The 22,393-nt window shown below is 39.7% G+C and overlaps 2 protein-coding genes across 2 annotated transcripts in view; one reads left to right on the forward strand and one right to left on the reverse strand.

Annotated features, from left to right (window-relative positions):
* The first annotated feature begins 952 nt into the window (after positions 1-952).
* insl5a (insulin-like 5a) lies at positions 953-3,348 on the forward strand. The gene is made up of 2 exons (XM_084722326.1): positions 953-1,229; positions 2,923-3,348. Exons 1-2 carry the CDS (start codon positions 1,052-1,054, stop codon positions 3,081-3,083), a joined length of 339 nt encoding a protein of 112 aa, XP_084578452.1. The 5' UTR covers positions 953-1,051; the 3' UTR covers positions 3,084-3,348.
* Positions 3,349-4,305: 957 nt separating this feature from the next.
* sgip1a (SH3GL interacting endocytic adaptor 1a) overlaps positions 4,306-22,393 on the reverse strand; it is a 96,755-nt gene continuing 78,667 nt past the window's right edge. The window contains exons 19-28 of the mRNA XM_084723731.1: positions 21,610-21,763; positions 20,301-20,360; positions 15,374-15,433; positions 14,352-14,463; positions 12,357-12,512; positions 10,783-10,918; positions 10,379-10,581; positions 10,146-10,210; positions 8,689-8,853; positions 4,306-8,156 (exon numbers count right to left, since the gene is read on the reverse strand). Of these exons, the coding sequence (XP_084579857.1) occupies positions 8,134-8,156; positions 8,689-8,853; positions 10,146-10,210; positions 10,379-10,581; positions 10,783-10,918; positions 12,357-12,512; positions 14,352-14,463; positions 15,374-15,433; positions 20,301-20,360; positions 21,610-21,763 (1,134 nt within the window). The 3' untranslated portion in view covers positions 4,306-8,133. The remainder of the gene's footprint in view (positions 8,157-8,688; positions 8,854-10,145; positions 10,211-10,378; positions 10,582-10,782; positions 10,919-12,356; positions 12,513-14,351; positions 14,464-15,373; positions 15,434-20,300; positions 20,361-21,609; positions 21,764-22,393) is intronic.

The following is a 22,393-nucleotide window of genomic DNA, read 5'->3' on the forward strand; positions in this document are numbered from 1 at the left end:
GAACACTCTCATATTGGAGCAGCAACTCAGAAAGTTTGGGAAAATCTTGTTATATGACTCGCCGAATTGTCTGTTGACGTTAGACATGATGGATCAGAGTAAATGTTTGGTTGATCATGTTTTCTTAATTCATATATTGCAATGTTTTGCTCACAAATAATGAGACTTCAGTGGTTTATGGGAATGTACTGATGCATGATGTATCCTTTTAATATGCAAAAGAAAACTGTGTAGTTACAGTAAACAAAAGATAAATATTCATGACTATATAACTGCCAGTTTAGATGTCACTGTATCAGGAAATTCTTGCTAGTTTAAGACTTCAGCTACTGAAGTATGTTTTTTTCATTATATTTTCATATGTTAAACACTAGTCTTTGTTTTCTGCCACCACAGGGACATCCACACATCATGTCCAACTAAACGCAATATAATTTCATTGACATTCTAAGTGGGACGTCCACCGTCAAAGATCGAAGAGAAATGTCATGCTGAGTATCACATCTCACCATCAGCAGCTCCATAATGAGCTGCATGATGGACTGTCAACATTGACTTTCTTCCTTTCATAAGGCCATCAAAGTGTTGTAAACAGATGAAACATCTGTTTGACTGCAGAGGGAATCACTTTGCATCACTTAATTATCCATGCAGTGTAGTGAAGGTCTGTGCAATCACAGCCTTAAGTCACATAATCACAGAGAGGATGAGGAGGACGCCCTCATCTAATGTGATTGTCAGTGAAGTGTTGTAAAAGGCTGATGGCCATCGCTCTCTCTTTCGGAAGGTTAAAAACGGTGATGGTGGGGATGACCGGAAACATAAACTGTCAGTGTGTGTGAGGACTGTGTGTGGGTGTGTGTGAATGGGATGGGCTGCAGGGACAATTAGAGGGAGGAGGAGGAGAGATACCCAGCACTGATGGACTAAAAGGTGGACTGTATATAACGTGGGGAGACGCAAGCTTTGGATCAACGACCGGTCCACTGTGCAGAACAAAACAGACCAACAAAGACATAAACCTGGTCCGTACGAACAGTCTGGTAACATCATGAGAGCTCTGGTGGTTTTGCCTCTGCTCTTGTGCGCAGTGGTGCATGTGGACCAGGTGAGCGCGGAGGTGAAGGCGGTGAAGCTGTGCGGTCGAGAGTTCCTGAGGGCCGTTGTTTACACCTGCGGAGGCTCCCGCTGGAGGAGGTTCCTCACTGACCCTGACGTGGACGCTGACGGTGAGACAACTTCTCCTTTTATTCTCAAAACAGCAGACATGAGAAAAAAAAAGACCAAAGATTATTCTCCTTGGTTCAGGATTAATCTTATCATTGGAGGTGTGTATAAAGAATACATGTAACTGTTTCTGTGTAGATTTAGCCTTAAAGGATAAATTCACAGTTTTTCAAGTCTGTCTTAAAACACTGAAACTGTTTCTTTCTTTTCTATAATGATTCCTCTTGTTCATACTGGCCATTAAAATCTTTAAAACATGCTTCCTACATGTCTAAGTGGTAGATAAACCTTTGAAGACATCTGGATTTTTAACTCTCTAAGGCTAATATGAGGCTTCAGCAGTCTGAGTTAGACAAATCAAATGGATATCTTCCTAGGCTACAACCTTAATTCCCTGTTTTTGTTACTAGCCATTCACTGCACACCAAGAGAGAAACACAAAAAGCTTTACGCACCAAAAAAACACTAGAACTTTGGGAGATATCAGCTTGATTTGACTAAAACTACTGAACTGCCATTAGCTCCAGAAAAACTTTGAATACATTTTTGGACCAAACCCCACAAAAGTTTGTCTCTGCAGCATGTTAGAAAAAGGTGTAATGACCAATACGAAGAGGAGGAATGATTAAAGCAAGAAAAAGCTGTTCAAATGTTTATATGGACACTTGTTTATTGTTTTGAGACAGAAAACTGTGAACCTGTCCTTTAAACTCTATTTTGTGATGGACGTTCTGCACAGCACAGTGCTGCAAAGACAGTGTTTATTGTCTACTTTTTATTAGGTATACATCGCAAAACAGAGCTTGATCTCAAGCAGACCTGAAAAAACAAAAATAAAAACCCTTAAGTAGAGTTAAAATCATCTTATTCCACATGATCTAAACAGCTCACGTATATCTTCTCTATCAGCTTGTTTCAGCTCTTCACTGAAGCCATATTCTGAAATATTTCTATAAATTTCAAACCGAGATAACCACTATTTTCATAATCTCTGGGATCTCCACTTTAATTAAAAACACTCTAATACCCCTAAAACTGTTGTAAATTATTGATAAAATAATTAAAACGTACCACATTTATCAGCTGCAACATTAAAGTGCTTCACACATTAATGCACCAATAATTATAATCCACATAAACATAACATATATGTATTATTCTCAAATGGGCCATTATGCATAATGAATTCTTTTACTTTTAGTACTTTTAGTACATTTTTATGCTAATGCTGTGTGTCACATGTACTGTATGTTATACTATAAACTGAGTGTCTGCAGTGCAGTGGGTGTGCAGGCAGACAGGTGCCCTCGCTCAGAGACGCTGTCTGTTCTTCTTCTCTTATTAGCCCAGTGAGGCCCACATATCATGATTAAATGCTGCAGCGGTCTGCTCTCTTTCTCTCTTACTGTCTGTCACACACAAACAAACCCAGTTAGCCTATCAGTCGTGCTGATTAGAAAGAATAAAGTGACAGTGGAGAAGACAAATGGCACTGAGCTAATTTGTACGCTCATTTAGAGTTTCCTTATTTAATGGAGACATAGACCTGAATTACACAAGACTTTGTTCATCCATTAACAATCAACTGTGAAGAAATTACTTGGAAGCAAACAAGAAAAACTGCGTGCCAATCTGGTTATCAGACTAAATTAGGACAAAGTCGAGTGTTTCTTTAACATTTCCTGTGTTTTGTAGTTCCAGGTTTTCCCACAGGGGAGCAGAGCAGTTTGGAGAGCCTGAGCAGCAGCATCACCAGCCTGGGCTCCCAGCTGACCAGACGGGATATTAATAACATGCTGACCACCGTGTGCTGCCAGGTGGGCTGCAGGAAGAGCGACCTCACTTTCCTCTGTTGAGGACAATCCCTCTCTTCCTCTTCTTTCATTTTCCAAGTGACAAAATGACTCTGTTCTCTCGCATTTAGCCTACATAGAAACCAAACCTGAATCAAAATGCCAATGTTTAAAAAACAACATGAATCACTGTATTGTATGTACAATAATGCTCACATGCATAACTGCTATTTTTCTAATTACTTTTGATATTTTTTTTGCTTAACTTGTGGAGTTTGTAGATGTGAATGTGGACCACTTGAGCATCTGTGAGCATGTTTCAGAAGGCGAGCTGGAAGATATGTACAACCATGAAAACTATAATATAAAGAGAATTACGAAACAAAACTAAGTCATTGTAAAAGCACTCAGGGCTGCAGGACTGCGTCACCTCCCACTCAGACTCTGTGTAAAGTGAGGACAGGTGTCTCAGTCCAGGCTTGTGTCCTGTTTGTTGACATGTGTCCACAGGGTTTCAGGTCTGTTAAATCTCCATCTCTCTCTAGTGTAATTATAAGAAACTGTATACTGCTGTATTCTATCATTTTTGCTTTTTTTTTGTCAAATAAAAGTTCTTGCACAGGGCTTACATTCTGTGAGGTCTGAGATCTTTTTAAAACTGCAGTCCTGGAAACTGAAGACTGAGTTCATTTCAGTTAACCTAGTGTCAATGAGGTCATCATAACATCAATATGTGACAGAAAAAGCCAAAACAATAGCACAAACCCTGAGGGATGTCCAGCTCAGGACCTTTGCTGTATGTCATTCACTCATCTTTTAACTGTCGACTATCCGATAAAAACATAAGATGTCTTGAATCTACAGCAAGCAGCTCTGTGAGGCTGCAGGCCTTTGTGTTACTGGTGTATAAAGCTGCCATCATGGCTTTCATTTTGGTATTAAGTCGTACTTTTGATTTTGGGTAAAACTGTCCCTTTAATTTACTGCACTAGCATGCTAACATTGCTAACAATGCTATGCATTTTTAGGGTTGGGCATTGAGAACAGGGATAGATTTTAAATTTATGATTCCAAAGGAAAATGCATTTCAATTTAAATTCCTGCACAAATTTCACTCACACTAGTTTCAGATTAAACCGAGGACTGTAAACACCTATTGTGTATCAATCTGGCTTTCCACCTGTGCCTATAGACATGTGAGTTGAATGCACGCACACACACACACACACACACACACACACACACACATCGCATCGCATAATAGAAAGAAAACTGCAAACAGACATCCAGTTATAACTTTTATTGGTTTTGGAAAGAAGCAAACTAAGTTTCTCAGTTCATCTTAGCGTTGTTATGTACTGTACAAACAGCTTGCACATGTGTTTGAGGTTAACGGTACAGAACCAAAAAGCATTCTGGCGTATAGCACACATAAACACACTCCCTGCTCTCTTCTCAACATTAATACAGCTAACTGACACCCAGCACAACACGTCATTTCAGTACTACCTATCATCACAGATGCCCCACCTGTTACTGCATCCTCTGCATGCAATAACAAATTACTGCAGGTCGAATTCACTACAGACGTGATGAAGGTCTGGAAAATACAGAGATACAAAGAATAGTCTGGTAGCTAACAGACATGTCACCTGTAGTGTACTGGTTGTTTAAAACAGATGCATGATGGGAAATGTGTACGGTGGGTCTCTGTAGATAATGCTGTAGTGACTGTTGCACTGATGGATTCAAGGTTCACTCAGAAGGTTACGGCTTTCTGTCAGCCATGCTGATCCACCCAGTCGATGAGATGAAGGACCGACATGGCTGAAAGAAAATGTTACCAAACTAATGTGCGAGCTAAATGGCACCAATCATCATCACCCTGCACCGACAAATGAAAAGCAACCTCAGAGTAATGCACAGGAATAATTTTAATGTGGTCAAAAATGACTCAAATCTGATCTTTTTATGAGCCAAATAACCACAAACTATCTCCAATCTAAAGCACTATCATTGAATAGGAGCAGTGACATGTTGCTAACAGTCCTCTTGTCCTAAAGTCAGTCTACGATGCTTCTACAGCTCTGAAAGGACCATGATTGGTTGCATTTAGCAGAATGCCGAAATACAGTACAGTACAGAGATCTTCGGCTACACTTCACACACGTTTTGTTCTTCATGTTGAGTGTCAGAGCGTTCAGGAAGTTCAACATCATCAGCACAGTGTTTTTTTTACACATTAAACAATATAATATTTTTTCACTTTTATCCGTTTTAAAAATATTCAGCTTATTCTCCTTAACAGAGGACTGACTGTCCGGGGTACACACACATAAAATACAAAAAAGAAAAAAAAAAGAAGCATTTTGGTCAACTTAACCTTGCTCCACAACCTCATTCAACTCATGTCATCTCACAGAGACCAATACGATTATGCAAAATAAAGCCATGGATTCAAGCGCTGGCTGGATGATTGGGGGTGTGCTCATGATATAGTCAGGGAGTTCAGGTACCACTGAGGTGAATGGAAACAGGTCGGACGTGGTAGATATGGGAACTGAGAATGTTGGATTAATACAAGAGTGTTTCTTTCTGTTTTATGAGGTTTGAATAAAAAAAAAAAAAAAACAAACAAGCTGGTCCCAGTAAACAAGTCCTGTCCCAGTAGTGGTACCACAGTCACCAAACTTCATCACTGCTGTTGAGGAAAACTGATTGCTTTTGTTGTCTTGACCTTATTAAAAGGAAAAGTTAAACACTTTGGGAAACAGGCTGATGCACTTTGTTGCTGAAAGTCAGAAGACTGATGCGTCTTTCAGGTCTGTCTGTCAAACGTAATGTTGGAGCCATGAGACGGTTAGCTTAGCTTAGCAGAAAGACTGGACACAGGGGGAAACGGTTAGCTCGGCTCTGTTCAAAGGTAAACAAGACTGACAAAGCTTCCTAACTGGAGGAGATGCAAACGAGAGAGCGACCAATTTATGAGGCTGAAACACGACACATCTTATATGATCCGCAGCATCCGTTTTATAGAGATATTCTCAAAAAGGATGAGGTTTAGAGGAAAAACACAGAACTGTTGGAAAGTATGTTTCCCTCCAATTATATAAAAATGAGGCTGACTTAAGGAAATGACCCAAGTGATGCATCTGCAACCTCCCGCCTAGTATTCAATGTTTTGCCGCCCACCTGCTCAAGTTCACTTACGGTGTACAGGAAGCAGTGTGAGAGTCTCCGGTCATGTTAGCAGCTCTGTGAGCTAAATGCACAGCAGAAATGCATTTACATAAACAGGTAAGAGAAAATACTGAACAAATAAATGTTGTCAGCTTCATCTTCAGCTTGAGGAGGAAATATTTTACTTAAAACCACAAACGTAAAACTGCTGGTGGTGTCTTCCAGCACCTCTGCATCACAAAAATGAACATTATATCTTGTTAGTATTGTCATTCAGAGAACTTCAGAAGTCCTGGTTAACAGATTTCTTGCTCTCAAACAGAGGCAGGCTAGCTGTGTCCAGTCTTTATGTAAGCTAAGCTAACTGTCTCCTGGCTCCACTCTCATGTTAAACAGCCAGATCCAAGCGTGGTACTGATCATCTCCTCTGACTCTCGGATAAAAAATATGAATCGGTCAACTTCCCGAAATGTCAAACGGCTCTTCAGAGTGTGGACCTTGCCCATGGTTATAACTAACTCTACATTAACACTGCTTTCACAAAGCATAACACAGCATCCAGGAAGATATTTATCTTTTTCTTTAAATTACCCCTCCCCACCCATATATAGCTCAAATCTTCTGTTGCACTTGAGTTAAAAAATTATATCTGAAATAAATTCAAAAATTATACCTTATACTGTACACAGGTTACCCAACTACACAGATAACAAAAAAAGAGAGAGAGTTCAAATATTTATACCTTTAAGGGTTCTGAGTCGTGTGATACCATTCAAATTCTATTCGTATACAGAATCACATGTTTTATACAACAAATCATCGTCATCAATAAATAAAAATAGAATGCTGTCATGTACTCTGGAGTCTATCACTGCTGTCCCGGGAACAACAGAAAGGCTATCTGACAATACGAGGAAAACACCAAACGCCCTTTAAGATATATATTATTGATTTAAAATGACACTTTGTACACTTCTTTTTGTTCTGACGGGAAAACATATTTTTCTTATTTTGCAACCAGTAACATTGATTAGTCATTGCAGCTGCCTAACTGGCTAAAAACCTCTCCATGTCTGCATATTCCAGAGAAATAAAAGAACAGTTTGACTGACTGATCAGTGCATTTATATTAAAAAGGATGAGATCCAAAGTCATGTGACCCTGTAGTACCAGTAGGTGGTGCATGAAAATTGAGTTTTTGTTTGTACTTACTTGATCCTGTGTTTCAGCCGACTGCAAACAAGCACCGTCAACATCATACATGTCAAAATGCATCAGTAGATGCAGTTACTTGCTGGCAAATGGCTGCCATCAGTGCAAGACAGCTGAGGACGGCTGTCTCAGGTTTCGAGCTCAGACTCAGACAGAAGGATTACTTACAGAGCTGATTTTTTATCTGCTAATGATGGATAACTTGCTATGAATTGTCCTAGGCTCTAACTTTGGACGTGTCAAAGGTGGAGATGCGAGTCTAACCACAAAGATCTTTTTTCCCCCCCCACAGCCAGATCTCTCTCGACAACAAACAGCCTGTCATCCAGAGTTAAAAATCTGGCCGAAAAACACTTTCTGTCCATGTCTTCGGTCAGGCAGCTGCAGTGAAACTTTTTAAAAAAACACCACCACACATTGACCAGAGGAGGATGGAGACAGAGGCACAGACTTTAGAGAGGAGGGGAGAACCCAGGTGTCTAACTGCAGCAATACAGATGTTATGAAATGAATACAAATACGATAATTACATGACCTAAAACAGCTCCACGATGCTATATGCAAGTTATACAATACTGCTGGGTAGGCTGCGGACCTGTCGTGTGGGTTCAGAAAAGGTTAATGGAAAGTCTGTCTGGTGTCAGTTTGTCCTCTGTCCTCGGTGTCGACCTCAGTCCACTGCAATTGTTTTGTTCAACAGTGCTGTTCTCAGTAGCATGGGTTAATTGTCGGCCAGGTATTTTCCTGAAAAGCACCAGTGAAGTGTTATTTCTGGATCATTTACAGATCTACTGTTGACTTCAGAGAGTTACTACAGTGAGTACAAACTGCATCATTATATAATAATGGAGGAAATTAAAATGAGCCTATTGCATAAAACTAGAAAGATGAGGTAACACTTTTTTCCAGGGGTGTGCATGAGACCGCCATAACCATGACACGACACCTGTGCTGAACATGAACGAATCTTTATGAATGTTAATGTCATTCAACCATAACCCTAACACTGCATTAAAAATAACATAATTGACTGAATGACACTCAATGAACAGTAATAAACAGCCATAAAGACTCTGTCGTGTTCAGAACAGGTGTCATGTCTTATGCAGACCCCTTCAAATAAAAGTGGAACTGAAAGATGAGAAGGAAAGAAATTGTTAGCTGCACTGCACTAGAACTTCAAAGTTGCTTTTTCTTTTTTTTGGAAAATATAATCCATAATATATTATTATATTTGCTTTCCCTCTATATGTTGTTAACAAAATGTGAAACTGACCTGCGGCAAACCTCTTCTTGATGAGGGAGAAGCGGTATCCTGGCCCAGCCAGTTCAATGTCACAGCCTGACAGGGTGCTGCCCTCACTGGTGAACTGCACTGCCAGTGGAGCCGGTTTACTGGGACCCTCTGTTAGCTGGAAGCGTGCTAACAATGATCCCACACCTGAGGGAAGAGGACAGATTTAGAAAGATTTCTACTGACAATGAGGAATGATTTACCAGTGGAAGGAACAGTTAAACATTCATGTCATGCATGCATGGAGGAATGAAGGCCACAGATTTAATCAGAAACAGTTTTGGAAACAAATGGATGGTAGAAAGACATGTTGGCTCTGATTTATTGAAATGTAAAATGCAGGTGGCTGCTCTTGACAACTACAGACGTTGTTATATTTAAGTGTTCAGTGCGGGAACAGACTATTGTATTAAAGCCTGTTCCATGTCAAAATGTTTGCTGGATACAGAGTTCAAGAAAGCCCTAAGTCATTTTTTGTCAGAGGACATTAAACGCAGTATTACATTTAAAAGTCATCCATGTTCAAAAGAAAGCAGAGCTAAACTGATCATATTTGAGCCCCTTAAAAAGAAAATACATAAACTAGTTTACTATCCTTCTCCCGGAGGAGCAGGTAAGCCCTGCAGGCTTTCTGCTTGTCATAAATGAAACAGACCAACAATTTTAAGTACATCAGATGATGTCAGATGTTAAAAATGTTTCTAAATATTGTTTTATCATTAGAGAAAAAGAGAAGCTCTGGAAACCTACGCAAACAACACACACAGAGCCTCAGTGCAGTGAGACCTAACGCTGAAAACAATCTTAAAACAGAAATTCAGGAGGGTTTCTGAAGTAACTGTGACACCATTTGTAGACAGAAGGGGGCAGTATTTACTCAGACAGAGCTGACGACTACACAGGGCCTCATCTTTTCCTGAGGGGAATCATGTACTGCATGTTTTTCACTGTAGCCTGCTCAGCTGCAACCAAGTGCAGGTTCTAGATCAGTGTTTAAAACAGTCGAGGTGTACATGCCTGCAGAAACTCTGCCACAACTCAGGTTGAAAAGAAAAGCACATACAGGATAAATGTTGTCCTGATCCTCCCTAAGTCTCTTTTAGGTTTGCACAACTGTACTGCCAATAACAGTACAATAACAGAATAAACCTTTTACCAGGGCTGTGCATATTTCTGTCATGTTTGAATATGCAGGTCCAACTCTCCAAACTGATTCAATCTCTCACAGGCTGATCCAATCTGAGTGACTCTTCAAAGAGTCGAAGAGTCTAAAAAAGTCAATGCCAGCCCCGGAGATGTCATCAGATTGTTTTGAGTCCAGATTTATGGCTGAATTTTATGAATGCAAAACAAAAAGCAGGACTTTCTCATCAATCACCCAAAGACTATTAAAGAGCTTTAAAGAAGAGCATCATCATTTGTTGTCACACTGCACATACCTCCATTTTCAGATTTCTGTGAGATATCAGGAATCTTCCAAAGAATTCTTTGCTGCTCTGCATTCCTGTCAGGATTACAAGATGATAAAATAACACACTGATGAAGCTTCTGAAGAACAACATTTATTTGTGTAACTCATGATGTATACAGTATGATATTACACTGTAGTATTCATACTGTATAATGTCTAGTAATTGAAATGCTACTTAACACTTTAAGAAAGTTTGGGTACCATGCAGCAGGAGGTAAGACAGCCTGTAGTTTTGAAACTCCTCCATCGACGGGTACGAGGAACTGGACGTTGTTCAGGGCCATCGGCGTCGTCATGGCCTCCCCGTTGTATTTGTAGTCTATCCTCAGGTCAGTGCTGGTGGGCTCACACCTCCAGCTCACTGCTAGATTCAGAGGAATCGACTGGAGCCCCTCTGCCGATACCTGCACAAAGAAAAAACTTATAATAACACTAAAACTTTTCATTCACAGTTCACTTAAGCGTCCTCGGAACATCTTCTTAAGGCAATAGCTGCAGTTGGTGTTTTGCAAAATGGTCTTTATAGAGACACGGTGGCAGATTTAGGGGCTGCTGTGTGTTTCTTAGCTTAATGATGTTGTACAACTCCCGAGGGCCGAGCCTACCTGATACTTGAGCATGTCCACGTTGTAGTATGTTGCCTGTGGTTTCTGCTCTGCCACCTTCTTTAAATGGGATATCAGGTTTGGCATGTTCACCCAGAAGTCCTTGGCATTGGCCTTGGCTTGTGTGGTGGTGTCACTGGTGGGGAAAGCATGTAGAAAAGTGTGATTAAAACAGGGATATTTTACACGATCCTGGTGATCTGTCGAACCTGAGGAATGTGCTGTTTCTTATTGTGTAAAATTAAAGTACAGCACCAAGTCTCTGATCTGTTTGACCAAAAAAAAAACCCCAAATTTATTTTGCAACTCTGAGTTGAGGCTGAGTTTGACAGGCTGGTCAGCATTTTATATCAGCAATGAGCCAGAAGAGGTCATGCTTTACACTGAGTTTATCTGTGCAGGGTTTAGGAAAAATACTATTTCAATCCTTCATTATTTAAAAAAAATGTTGTGTAACGATTCAATTCAATGAATTAAGTATTGAAAAGAGCAAGGACCAAACAAACAAACAAACAAACAAACACAAGCTGACCTCTGATGAAGGTCGCTGGTCTAAAAACTGAGATGACCTCATGATGATTCAATACACAGTCAGCATTAATATCTGAGATGATCTCAGTAAAGTTTACTCATCCTCACTGGCCAGTCATCACTGAACAACCACACTCCTCCATATTAGAGATTATTAATGTTTTATGCCCCCTTTCCCTTTTTCTTCTAAGCTACTTTATGTATTTCTTGTCATTTGTTTGTCCCTATAGTGTTGAAATTAGTGACAATTACACAATCATGATCAAAACATACAATCAAAATTAAATGAAGAACCGGTAAACTAAACAAAGGGACAATATACGTTGATTGCTGAGGGTAACTATATTTAGAGAAACAATTAAGATGTGATGATGAAGTGGAAACTTGAGAAATGTTCTTGCAACTGCTTTCATAACCTTTTTTGAAACATTGCTACTGACCACAGTTCAGCCTTGTAACAGGTTTTTTTTTTACCTAGTCTTGTTTAATTGTTCAGTTACTTCCATGCTGTTGTATGTTTTATTTAGAACGAAACATTGACTTTTCTATGTGGATGAAATGTGTTGGATTTGTGATGTGGGAAAAAACATCATTATGACGATGAAATATATGATTATTAGAATAAATATAAGATGATTTAGAAACAAACAAGGTTGATAAAGAATCTGGATAATTACACTCTAACAAATATAAGAGGGTGACTCATTTTGATTACATGATGTAACATGCTCTTTATGCCAATATCTCACATGCTCTATGAGGAAGATTAATATTATTAATACAATTCATTATGCACACTAAGAACATTTGTTTGGTTTTAATGAAGTTTAGTTAAATTAGAAAGAACAAAAAATACATTTAATGGGAATTTCCAAGCTGAACAATAAAGCATTCAGACTTTAACTTTGCATGTGAGGAGGATGTAGTAAGAGTTATGATGCAATCCTTTCATTTCTTCACTGAGACGCCGCCTGCGGTGAAAAACTGTGTATTTATTGTTTTGTTCTGATAATGAGGTGGTGAGTTCACAGCGAGGTCATTACCAGCAGAGGAGCTGGGGGTTAGGCAACACATGCTCCAGTCGGCTGTAGTTGGTTATGCTGAAGGTTAGCACGGCGGGGGACGGGTTATTGGCAAAGTGCCGCGTGATTCCCGCCGGAAACGACAAAACCATCTCACCTATGATCTTCACAACACACCTGTGAAAAAGAGGAAAACGAGGAGGGTTAGAGAGAGAAAGAGTGACGACCAGAGACACACACACTGCACATATGGTCGTTCATTAAAGACACCCGCCAATGAAAATCAACTTTTTAACCTTGTTCACATATGATGTTTTTTATGCAACAACTCACATCATGAGCGAAATAAGCTTTCAAAGGCATGGCTGAGCATTTCCACCTCAGAACTTCAGTGTACTAATTACAGTCTTAAAACCACAGATTCAGTCATTCCTAAAGAACCCATCCTGTCAGTTTACAAAGTGCAGTTTACCATATCTGCTATGGTGAAATGAGGGGTATCAGAGGGAAAGCCAGGTGTGGGTACATGCCTGCATTTTGCAAACTAAAGTTCATTACTTTCAAAATGATGACAGAGACGTGTCAGACGTGACATGACAGAGCTTTAAAAGGATAAATGGTGAGCCTTCATGTATAATCAAATGAAGAGAGGAAAAGGTGCAGTTTATTTGGAACTGTTCTGAATATATTACCCCCAAAAATGCATTGAGCCACAAAACTTATACTGAACCCAGATGCTGCTGTATACATTTATCCTGGGAACACAGCGAGTATGAGACAACATGTTTGTTTTATCTGCTGACTGTGTCCAGTAAGTCTGCAGTGTACTAGATAATGTTAGCCACATTAGCCAAGTCATGATGAGTCCTGTCAAATGCTGACAGGACATTTTATGTGGCTTGGGGATGCTGACAAATAAAGTCAAAGCAAACATAACTTTTTTTTTTTTTTTCAGATTTTGGATTAGATTACTGATACATTCCTTAAGATACTTCTGACAGAAAATTTATCAAACTTTGGAGTGTGTCATGATAAAGGTCGCTTTCGTAAACTGCTAGTATGGCGTTAGCAAGATAATTCAAGTTCATTTGGCTCATGGGAGAAGTTTCTGACATTCATATGAATAATCTGTGTTTTCAGGTTTGAACATGTATGGCTGAATATATTCCCCGCTTAAGACTGTGTAGTGCAGAGTTTCCTAAACTTTTTCATGTCAAAGACCCCGACAAAAGATGCACATTCGATCACAGATCCCCAGTTAGAGAGGATTTTGCCTTACCGGAGCCCCTCTGAGTATTTTTTTTATTTTTAAGATTGAAGATAATAAAGTCAATTAAGGATCAAACTAGGGTCACTATAACTTAACTGAAAACTTACAAAAAATGTGATAAAACTAAAACATTATATTCCTCCTTCAGCTGGGGATCCCCTATAATCCACTCAGAGGCCCCCACTGATCCCCAAATCCCAGTTTGAAAACCACTGGAGTAGTGTATGGTAGTATTACAATGTCTGATAAGCAAGTACAAGGGGTGGGTGGAGATGAATCATTCTAAATGAGGCGAAGGTGATGTTACATCTAAGTCATTTTAAGACATGAGGGGATAACTAATTTAATAACTAATGTGATATTTTTTCACCTTCATTCACTGAGCCTCCTTATAACTGTTTGGAGCGCTCCCTGGGGAGTTCTGCCTCCCACTCTGAAAACCTCTCTATTAGGGGTTTAATCAATGCCAGAAGAGGAGGTTTAAGTGTTTATACATCAGTTACTATAGATATTTCATACTGTATGAAAAGCTAGAATTGGTGACAGATACATTAAAAAAAACTTGAAATGTCCTTATTTCTGTTCATAATTAAAGTACTGCAGTTTATTAACTGTTTGAATACTTCTCAGAAATGTTAAATAGGAAGAGGATTAAGTAAACTCCAGCATTATCCTTTAAGTGCTGCTGTATAAAGTGATGTAATGACAGGGTGTGGTAGAATGTGTGAAGCACTTTGTTGACCTACTTGGTGGGATCAGCTCCTTTAAAGAAGGCGTTGACCGTTTCTGTGAAAGCAGCAGCCACAGGAAGCGTGTCCTGAGCCCCCATGGTGAGGGGACTGGGCCCTCTGGAGCAGCCTGGATGCAACACACACGCATACAAACACACAAATACACATTAAAATAGTCAGAGTACACACACGAGGACCTGAACTCAGTTTCCCAACAGTCTTAATATACATAAGAGTCAACAGATGTCAATAGATCAGGAGTAGATACATAAGTCAACTTCCTAACCACAACGCTACGCTCTTCCTAACCAACAGTGTGTGGATGAAATGAGGAGCAACAGAAGGTGTGCAAACTACTGTGATGAAATGAAGCTTTTTGAAATGAGAACAAATATTGGTGTTAGTATGGTAGCATGAAAACAGCAGGTTATGTACATAAAGGACCCATTTCTCTCTGCTCTTTGACTGTGAAATTGTAGAATTTAACACCCAGTATCTCCCTCAAATGTATGAATTCTTATACAGTGTGTTATAAACTGGCATCAGCTTCTGATCGAATAAGCACAGGTAGATGAGAAAGGAAAGACAAGAGGCAGATGTAGAGAGAAACTGAGAGAGATGAGCATGCTTATTCCAGACATGCTGCTGAAGCTGAATTACTCTGACAAGATCAAAGAAGATCAGACAGTCCAAAGATCAAACCAAAAACCAAAAGACCAAAGGACAAAAGTGACAAAGAGATTAGTATAGTACACGAAGAACGATGATTCTTCAGGGGATGAATGAAAGGCGGTCAGCGCGGACGAAATGAGAATGAACAATGTCAGGAAGAGAAGGTAGAGGAAGGCAAGACCGCATATGAGGGGGGTCAGCCAGGAGTTAGCATGGCGGGGATTAGGGCGATGGAGGGACTGCAAAAGTGAAAGAGGAGGAGGGAGGAAGGAAAGAAGGGGCAGGGCAGGGGAAGGGGCGAAGCTTGCACGAATGAGCCTCGAAAGAGTGTGTGTGCACGCTACCCTGGTGCAGAGAGAACTTACCTTCAAAGGTTAAATAAAACTTCCCTCTGTCAAACCATACAAGGGATGGCTGGTCATTCTCTGTGTGGGGTGGAGGGGTGGGGGAGGGAGGGAGGCGGGGTCAGGAGAAAGGGATGGAAGGGAGGGGAGTGGGTGAGGAGGGGTGAGAGGGGGGGAAAGGAGAGAAGGACAGTAGCGTGAGTCTCACATGGCAGGTCTATCACACGTCACAGTGAGGTGGAACGTGGAGGTGGAGGCCGGGGGACGAAAGAGAGGCAAGCCGAGACGGAACGTGACGACACGGGTGTGATGGGATGTTGCTTGCGTGCGTGAGGAAAGACGGGAGTGAGGCGGAATGAGAGGCCAGGTGTGTGCAGCCAGCACTTTTGCTAGAATGTAGCATGATGACCAGGTTGCGAGATCAAAGGTTTACGTATTAAACCTGATTAAATCATGGTTTAACTTTAAATTCTGTTGCACCAAACTTTTAAACTATCTCAAAATGAACTCTCTAAACCGAGATTAAATTTAATCCTACTGCATCAAAAATTTAAACTCCAATTAAAAATGAGATTGAGTTCTTTACTTTAAACTTACACTTAAGGAGGTTTAACTTCTAAAATGGCTGCCTTTTGAAGATTGATTTAGCAAGATAATCAAGTTCCCTTTAAAGAAAGTTCAGGGACAGACTCAACCCAGTTCACTTATATGCTGCACCTCTTATTTCTTTCATTCCAGTTACTCCATTAAAACAGTTGCTGCCAGGCATCATCTTTTTTCATCATTGTGCTGTTGTGCTAACTAATATTTTAGCTAGCTAGCAAACAATGTAATGTTTTGTTAAGGAGTACAGAGCAGCTGAAAGTTTCTCTGCTCGCTATTTAACAGCTAAAGCTATAATACTTCAGCATTAAAATGTCTAAAACAATTAGACATGTATTGTAGATATTTTGTTGTGTTCTGTACTTACATTAACCCAAATGTTTCCAACAAATTTCAAACCCAGAGAAATATTTAACTTATTAAATAACAGTGTGTTTTCTGTTGGCTGAAAGTTGCTATAAACTCCAGGAAAACATGAGATAGGTAAGAGAATGAGGAAGAAAAGCAGTGAACATGTTCTGGACTCATGTCAATTGATATCAGTCTCTTTTTTACTTACGGTTCTGTTGTCTGTTTATTTATTTATTTTTTTAATTTGGCCATTAATTTGGCAAACAAGTTGTTCTCAATAGAGGAGAAATTAAGAGTTTCTCTGTTGAGGCGCCATGACTAGGCTGGGAAACAATGCAATATTTTGTTAAGGAATACAGAGCAGCTGAAAGTTAACTGTTTCCGCATCTATTTTGTATTTAATAGGCCCTGACAGCAGTTGAATTTATTCTATTTATTTTAATTTGGGTGAGCAAGCATCTCCATACTGATTAAACTTTGTTTAGTTTTGGTCAATCAATAAACTAGATTTATTAAAGGGAGATTTAATTGTGCAACAGAACTCTGCTTAATTTTAAATTTAATCTAGTTTTGCTAAACTCTGATTAGAATTTATCTTAAATTAAATCAATCTTTGTTGGTCCAACCCAGGCAATAAAATAATAATTCTACACCAGTTGATGTTTCAAATGTGGCAATTTAGGTAGAACCACGGGTCTACTGCAAAACTGGCACAACTTTCTTCATCAGATTGTTCATACTGCATTTATCTTTGAAGCTTACTGTGCTCACATTTCACTTCACTTTTCAAGCTATGAAACAGATGGAAACACACTGCCATGTATAAAGACTCCCTGCAGGGGGCAGCCATGAGACTACGACCAGAGAGCAGGGAGAAGAAGAGGGCCTGTGGTGCACAGAGAGATGCTGTGTCCCAATTTCAAGGACTGGATCCTCCAAGGGAAACACACTATGAAGGTGCACAAGTGCATTCAGAGAGTCCTGGTTAACTGTCGCTTTTATCAAGTTTATCACAAAGAGACTCCCCTCAAACTACAACTAGAGAGATAAATACATTGGGCTGATATATTGGTTAATAAGAACTTTATGCAGATTACTAACAGAAGTCTATCTGCAGATAAGTAACAAGAAACTGCAGTACAAATATGCTTAAGATATATTAATTGCGTCTCCACCAAATGGCTGTAGCAAGTTGATTTTTCAATTGCAAAATATGTCACTAAGTTAAAAAAAACAACACCAAAACAAAAACATCTATAAACAAATGTTGCTTGTGTTATGTGTTGCAAAAATGACTACAGCTATTATTGTCCTTCATATATATATATATGTATCATGTCACCACTGTTTTAATTTGTAAGCTGATGTATCATTTTTTTTGCAGGCATGTTTGTGTGCATCATTCATTAAAAACAAAAAAAGAATATGAGCCAAGTATATTATTATCAGATTTAAACTCAAATATCTGCAAATATTGGCCTAAAAATCCAGTATTGTTCAGGACATACCACAAACAGCTGGTGATATGCAAGTACCAGGTGTAAACTCAGACTAGCTCCAGGGTTTAGAGTGCACACTGGTAACTTTCACTTCAATACATGTTGGACAAATTCTGACAGACTCTCAGAAGAGACAGTCTCTCCTGGATGGTCATGGTGTATTTGGTCTATTAGTTCAGACTTTGGAGGATTCAGTCCCTGAACTGAAGCTCCAGCTTGACCAGAACAAACATTAGCAGGGATCATGTTTACGTATCACACTATTGCACAAATAACCTGTATTGCATGTGACCAAAAATGCAGCAGAAACATGCCTTGGTTGTGGCAGATGGCTGCCCAGGTTACAGCCAAGTTCTGCACGAGGTTTCTGTCTCATAAAAGGAAGTTTTTTGTTGCCACTATCAACCTAATGCTTGCTCTTAGCGGGAATTGTGTGGTCTCTGTAAATAAAATCATAAAGAGTCCAGTCTAGACCTGCTCTATATGACAGGTGCCCTTGTGTTTGGCACTATATAACTAAAACTGACTTGACACTTCCAACATCAAATATGTGCTTTTAATTCATGTCAGTGCTTCAGTTTGATAGAGAGAATAGCAGGGTGGGCTTGTTGTTTTGGTGTGGGGTCCCAGCAGTGACGGTGTGTTGTTGAGTGAGTGGACTAACAGAACGTTGGGTGATGGAACGATGAGAGCAGCGCAGTGCTTCATGAAGAGAACAAAAGGGCAGGTTTTCAGATGGGGAGGGCGGGGTTTAGGGCTGCATTTGTCTAAGGCTGGAGAGTGTGTGAGTGACAGGTGCGAAAGGTGGGCATCAGGGGTCAAGAGTGGGAGTACACCGAGGCTTTGAGGCCAGTGGAGATTGGTTGAACTTGAGGCTGTGTCGTGCTACTCCAGCGGTAGGGAGAAGATGGCATGAATACCAAACAGCTGCTGCCTGTCTAATTCGGCCTAATTCTCATGCCAGACTTCAAACGACTCTGTGAGCAGCAGCTCTGATCTGACAGTATGTGTGAGAGTGTGTGTTTGAGTGTGTGTGAGAGCGAGAAAAGACAGACAATATGGATCTCAAGGGCCCGCGGATAAGGAGCTCTTCAGACATGCTCATTGAACACACAGCACACACAAACACTCCAACACACTCGTGTGGTGCAGAATGAGAGTAAAGGTATCTGGGAGTGACTGCACTGCACTCTGCACACACACACAGACACACAAGATGTGTCGCCAAGAGAAGAGACAGGAGGTTGCCATGGTGACATGGCGAGACAGCCACTGGTGCACAGTCATAAAACAGAGAGAAAAGTCTCACGAGCGGGCAGATGGGCAAAGGGGAAGACACTCAAACTTTTTTGTTTAAAAAAAAAAAAAAAAAAAGTTATGCAACAGCTTTTTGTGTCACCACAGCTTTCATTTTTTCTGGCAGATTTTTTCTGTGGGTGAATGAGGGAATGAGAGCGTAAGATGTGCAGATATGAGAGAGAGAGAGTGAGAGAGGGCTACTATATCTATTAAATGCTTGGGAAATGTGTGGGCATGAGCTGGCAAGAGCAAAACAATAAAGAAAAATGACGATTTTGCTGAAAAATGCTGCCACAATTGAAAAGAAAAAAAAAATGAACGTGTGGTATGTCCCTACATCTGTGAGCAAAACCTGAACTAGTCAAAAAGGTTAGGTATAAGGATAATGACATATATATGGCTTATTTTTGTTTTTATCCACCTAGATTGTTTTGGTGTGAGCTGCTGAGTTTTGGAGATATCAGCCATAGAGACGTCTGCCTTCTCTAAGATAATAGATCTAGATGGGATCGGCTTCTGGTGCACCAACTTCTAGTACATTTGAACGAGAAACTCTAGGAATGTAGCAACTATTTCCTTTCAACTTTATCACCATAGATGCACGCTTCCTTCTGCACAATGATACACATGTGAAGTGTAGTTTGGTAGAAAGAAAGTGGTTCCTACACAAAAACTGTTCACCACAAGGACTGTGGATTATCTTGAGTAACTCGATCATGATTTCTGGAAACTGACATTGCTGTTGAGTTTTCTCAAATGTATTTTTTGGCACTTTGACCACCACTAGTTCCATTACATTCAAGAGAAGGCAGACATCTCAACGGCCGATACATACAAAACTCAGCAACTCACACCTCAACAATCTAGATGGATAAATAGCACTACAAGTAAGAAGAAATAAGTATTTTTGATTTTGGGATAAACTCTCCCTTTAAAAACAGACTTTCTGAAACTGTGTCAGAATGTGGAACAAAAGCCTCCCTCTAAAAAGAGTCTCATTGTCCCAATACCTACACCTTCTGACCAACATTCACTGAGAAAGCACAAAAACACTCAGCGATGACCTTTACCCTTCTGTGTCAAGTGCACTCTGGGTAAAGAGCATCAAACAGATTGAAAACTGACATAAGAACACGCCTCAGTCCCCTTACAAATCCCCATCCCCTGTCTTCTCTCTGAGGGGATCGTTACTATACCTGCAAATGAATCAAAGTGTCTCTCAAAGGTGGGCAGTTTGTCTACATAAGCATCGTCTTCTGACAAGCCAAAGGACAAATAAAGAGACAAACAAACGGCAAAACAAAAAAAAAACACAGTAAGCAAATCAAACCAAGGAAAAATAGATTTAAAACAAAAGTGACAAAACTACGATCATGCACACAAAAATGAAACTGTGAAAAACAAAAAATGAACCATATTAAACAAGATGAAAGTGCCAAAATTAAACAGAACTGGATCTGGAATAGAGGCAGTTTTTAAATAAAACTATCTCAGTGACTTTTATATTACTGTTGAGGCCACCAGCATTTTAATCCGTCAACAACGGCTCAATAAATAAATAATGTATGCATTTAAGGCTGCAATGGAGACCTCAGTGAAATCTCAGAAATTATATTTTTTCATGTTGCAGTCTGAATCAATGAAACCGTTAGCTTATTGTTTATCCCCTGCAATCTGTTTAAAAAAAGCTTCCATCAACCAGGGACTCTGTTCTGTTTTTATGTAACTGTTGCTGCCTCCAGAGTGTGTATTTTTTTTTTTAAAACCTATTATGACTCAGCCATGTTACAGTTTACTGAGATTATCCGCTCACAACTGTGCACCGAAAGGTCCTTCGACACTGACTGGAAAGTTAAATTAAGGAATACAAACTGTCGCTGTGCCATTTTTTCATTAAAGGAAGCTTTGTCAAGAATGTTTGTGCTTTAAAATTAAAATTAACACCCCGCTTCACATTCTCACCTCCCACTCACACAGCATGCGGGTGTGTTTGTGAGAGTGTAAATATGAATTTGTCTGTGTGTGTATGTGTGTTTGTCGCACACAGACACAATATTTATGTGCAGTTTAACAATTCATTCTAACAAAATGATCTTTGGGAGTAGCCTCATTGATTTGTTTTTTTTAAATGATTAGAAATCAAGACACAAATGACTATAGTCATGTTTTATATTTGTTCCAATCTCCAGATGGTAACAGTTTACATGCATGGGTTTTAAAGACGTGTGATAATTAGACACGTTTTGGTGTTTGATTACTAATAATCATAATTTAGTGGACCATCAATGCCAGGAAACTGCCACCATTTCCAGAAAATAATAACAATAAATTTAAAAATGAATAAATAAATACTAAAATGCATGATTCATTCCACACAAAGGAAGGACGGGGCCAATGCATAAAATCAATAATGAACTTTTAATAAATAATACTGAACATGAACAGTTAAATACAGCTGGCACTGCTGGGACCACAGCTGTCACTGACTGTTGAAGGAGCACACACCTGACACGGACACGGAGAGCTCTTTACCAACGGTGGGGGTTGTGGCGGCACTCAGGGAGTTGGTGGAGGAGATGGAGGAGGTGCTCTCGGCGCGCGCCAACGGGGCGATGGGAGGGGGGCTGGCAGAGTGGACCGGCGGGCTGAACGGACGAGTCTGAAAAGATATAAGAAAGTAGGAGAAGTTTCAAGGTTTTTGCATTTATTCATCAAAAGTTGTATACAATAATCAGATTAAAGTCTGAATGGGAGGGTCCTTGTTATACCTAGAAAACTTTAGTCAAAGTTAATTTCACCATAAACCAGTTGCACAGTTGTGTTTGGCTTTGAGAGGCTCTCAGTTTCCTGCAGGTGAGCTAAAGACCAGGAGAGCAGTGACTGAACCCTCCCAGGTTTACAGGATTTACCAATCTGTGCAATAGTGACACAGGTCATAGGTCAAGAGTCAGTACTTAAGCTGAAACAGTTCCTAAAATAAAAAAGACTTTGAGCTAAATTAGATGTGAAATAATGATAAATTAGCCAGACCATGGGCCACGTACCATTCATTTTTTTGATATTCAGAATTCAAAAATTGTTATTTGTTTATGAATCTGAAACTACAAAACAAATGGTTTGTTTTTCATATTGTCAATTTTATGCTCAGATTAAAAATAGGGAAAAAAAGGGCTGAATTTGATTATAATATCTGTGTTTGTGTGAGAAGAAGAAGATGCAAAGCTACATGGATTACCTAGCCATTATCAGATTATTTACACCAAGAGGTTATTGATTAAATTTCTGTCTC

Source organism: Lutjanus erythropterus, chromosome 7 (assembly GCF_056507025.1).
Source record: "Lutjanus erythropterus isolate fLutEry1 chromosome 7, fLutEry1.hap2, whole genome shotgun sequence".
Lineage (NCBI taxonomy): Eukaryota > Metazoa > Chordata > Actinopteri > Lutjaniformes > Lutjanidae > Lutjanus > Lutjanus erythropterus.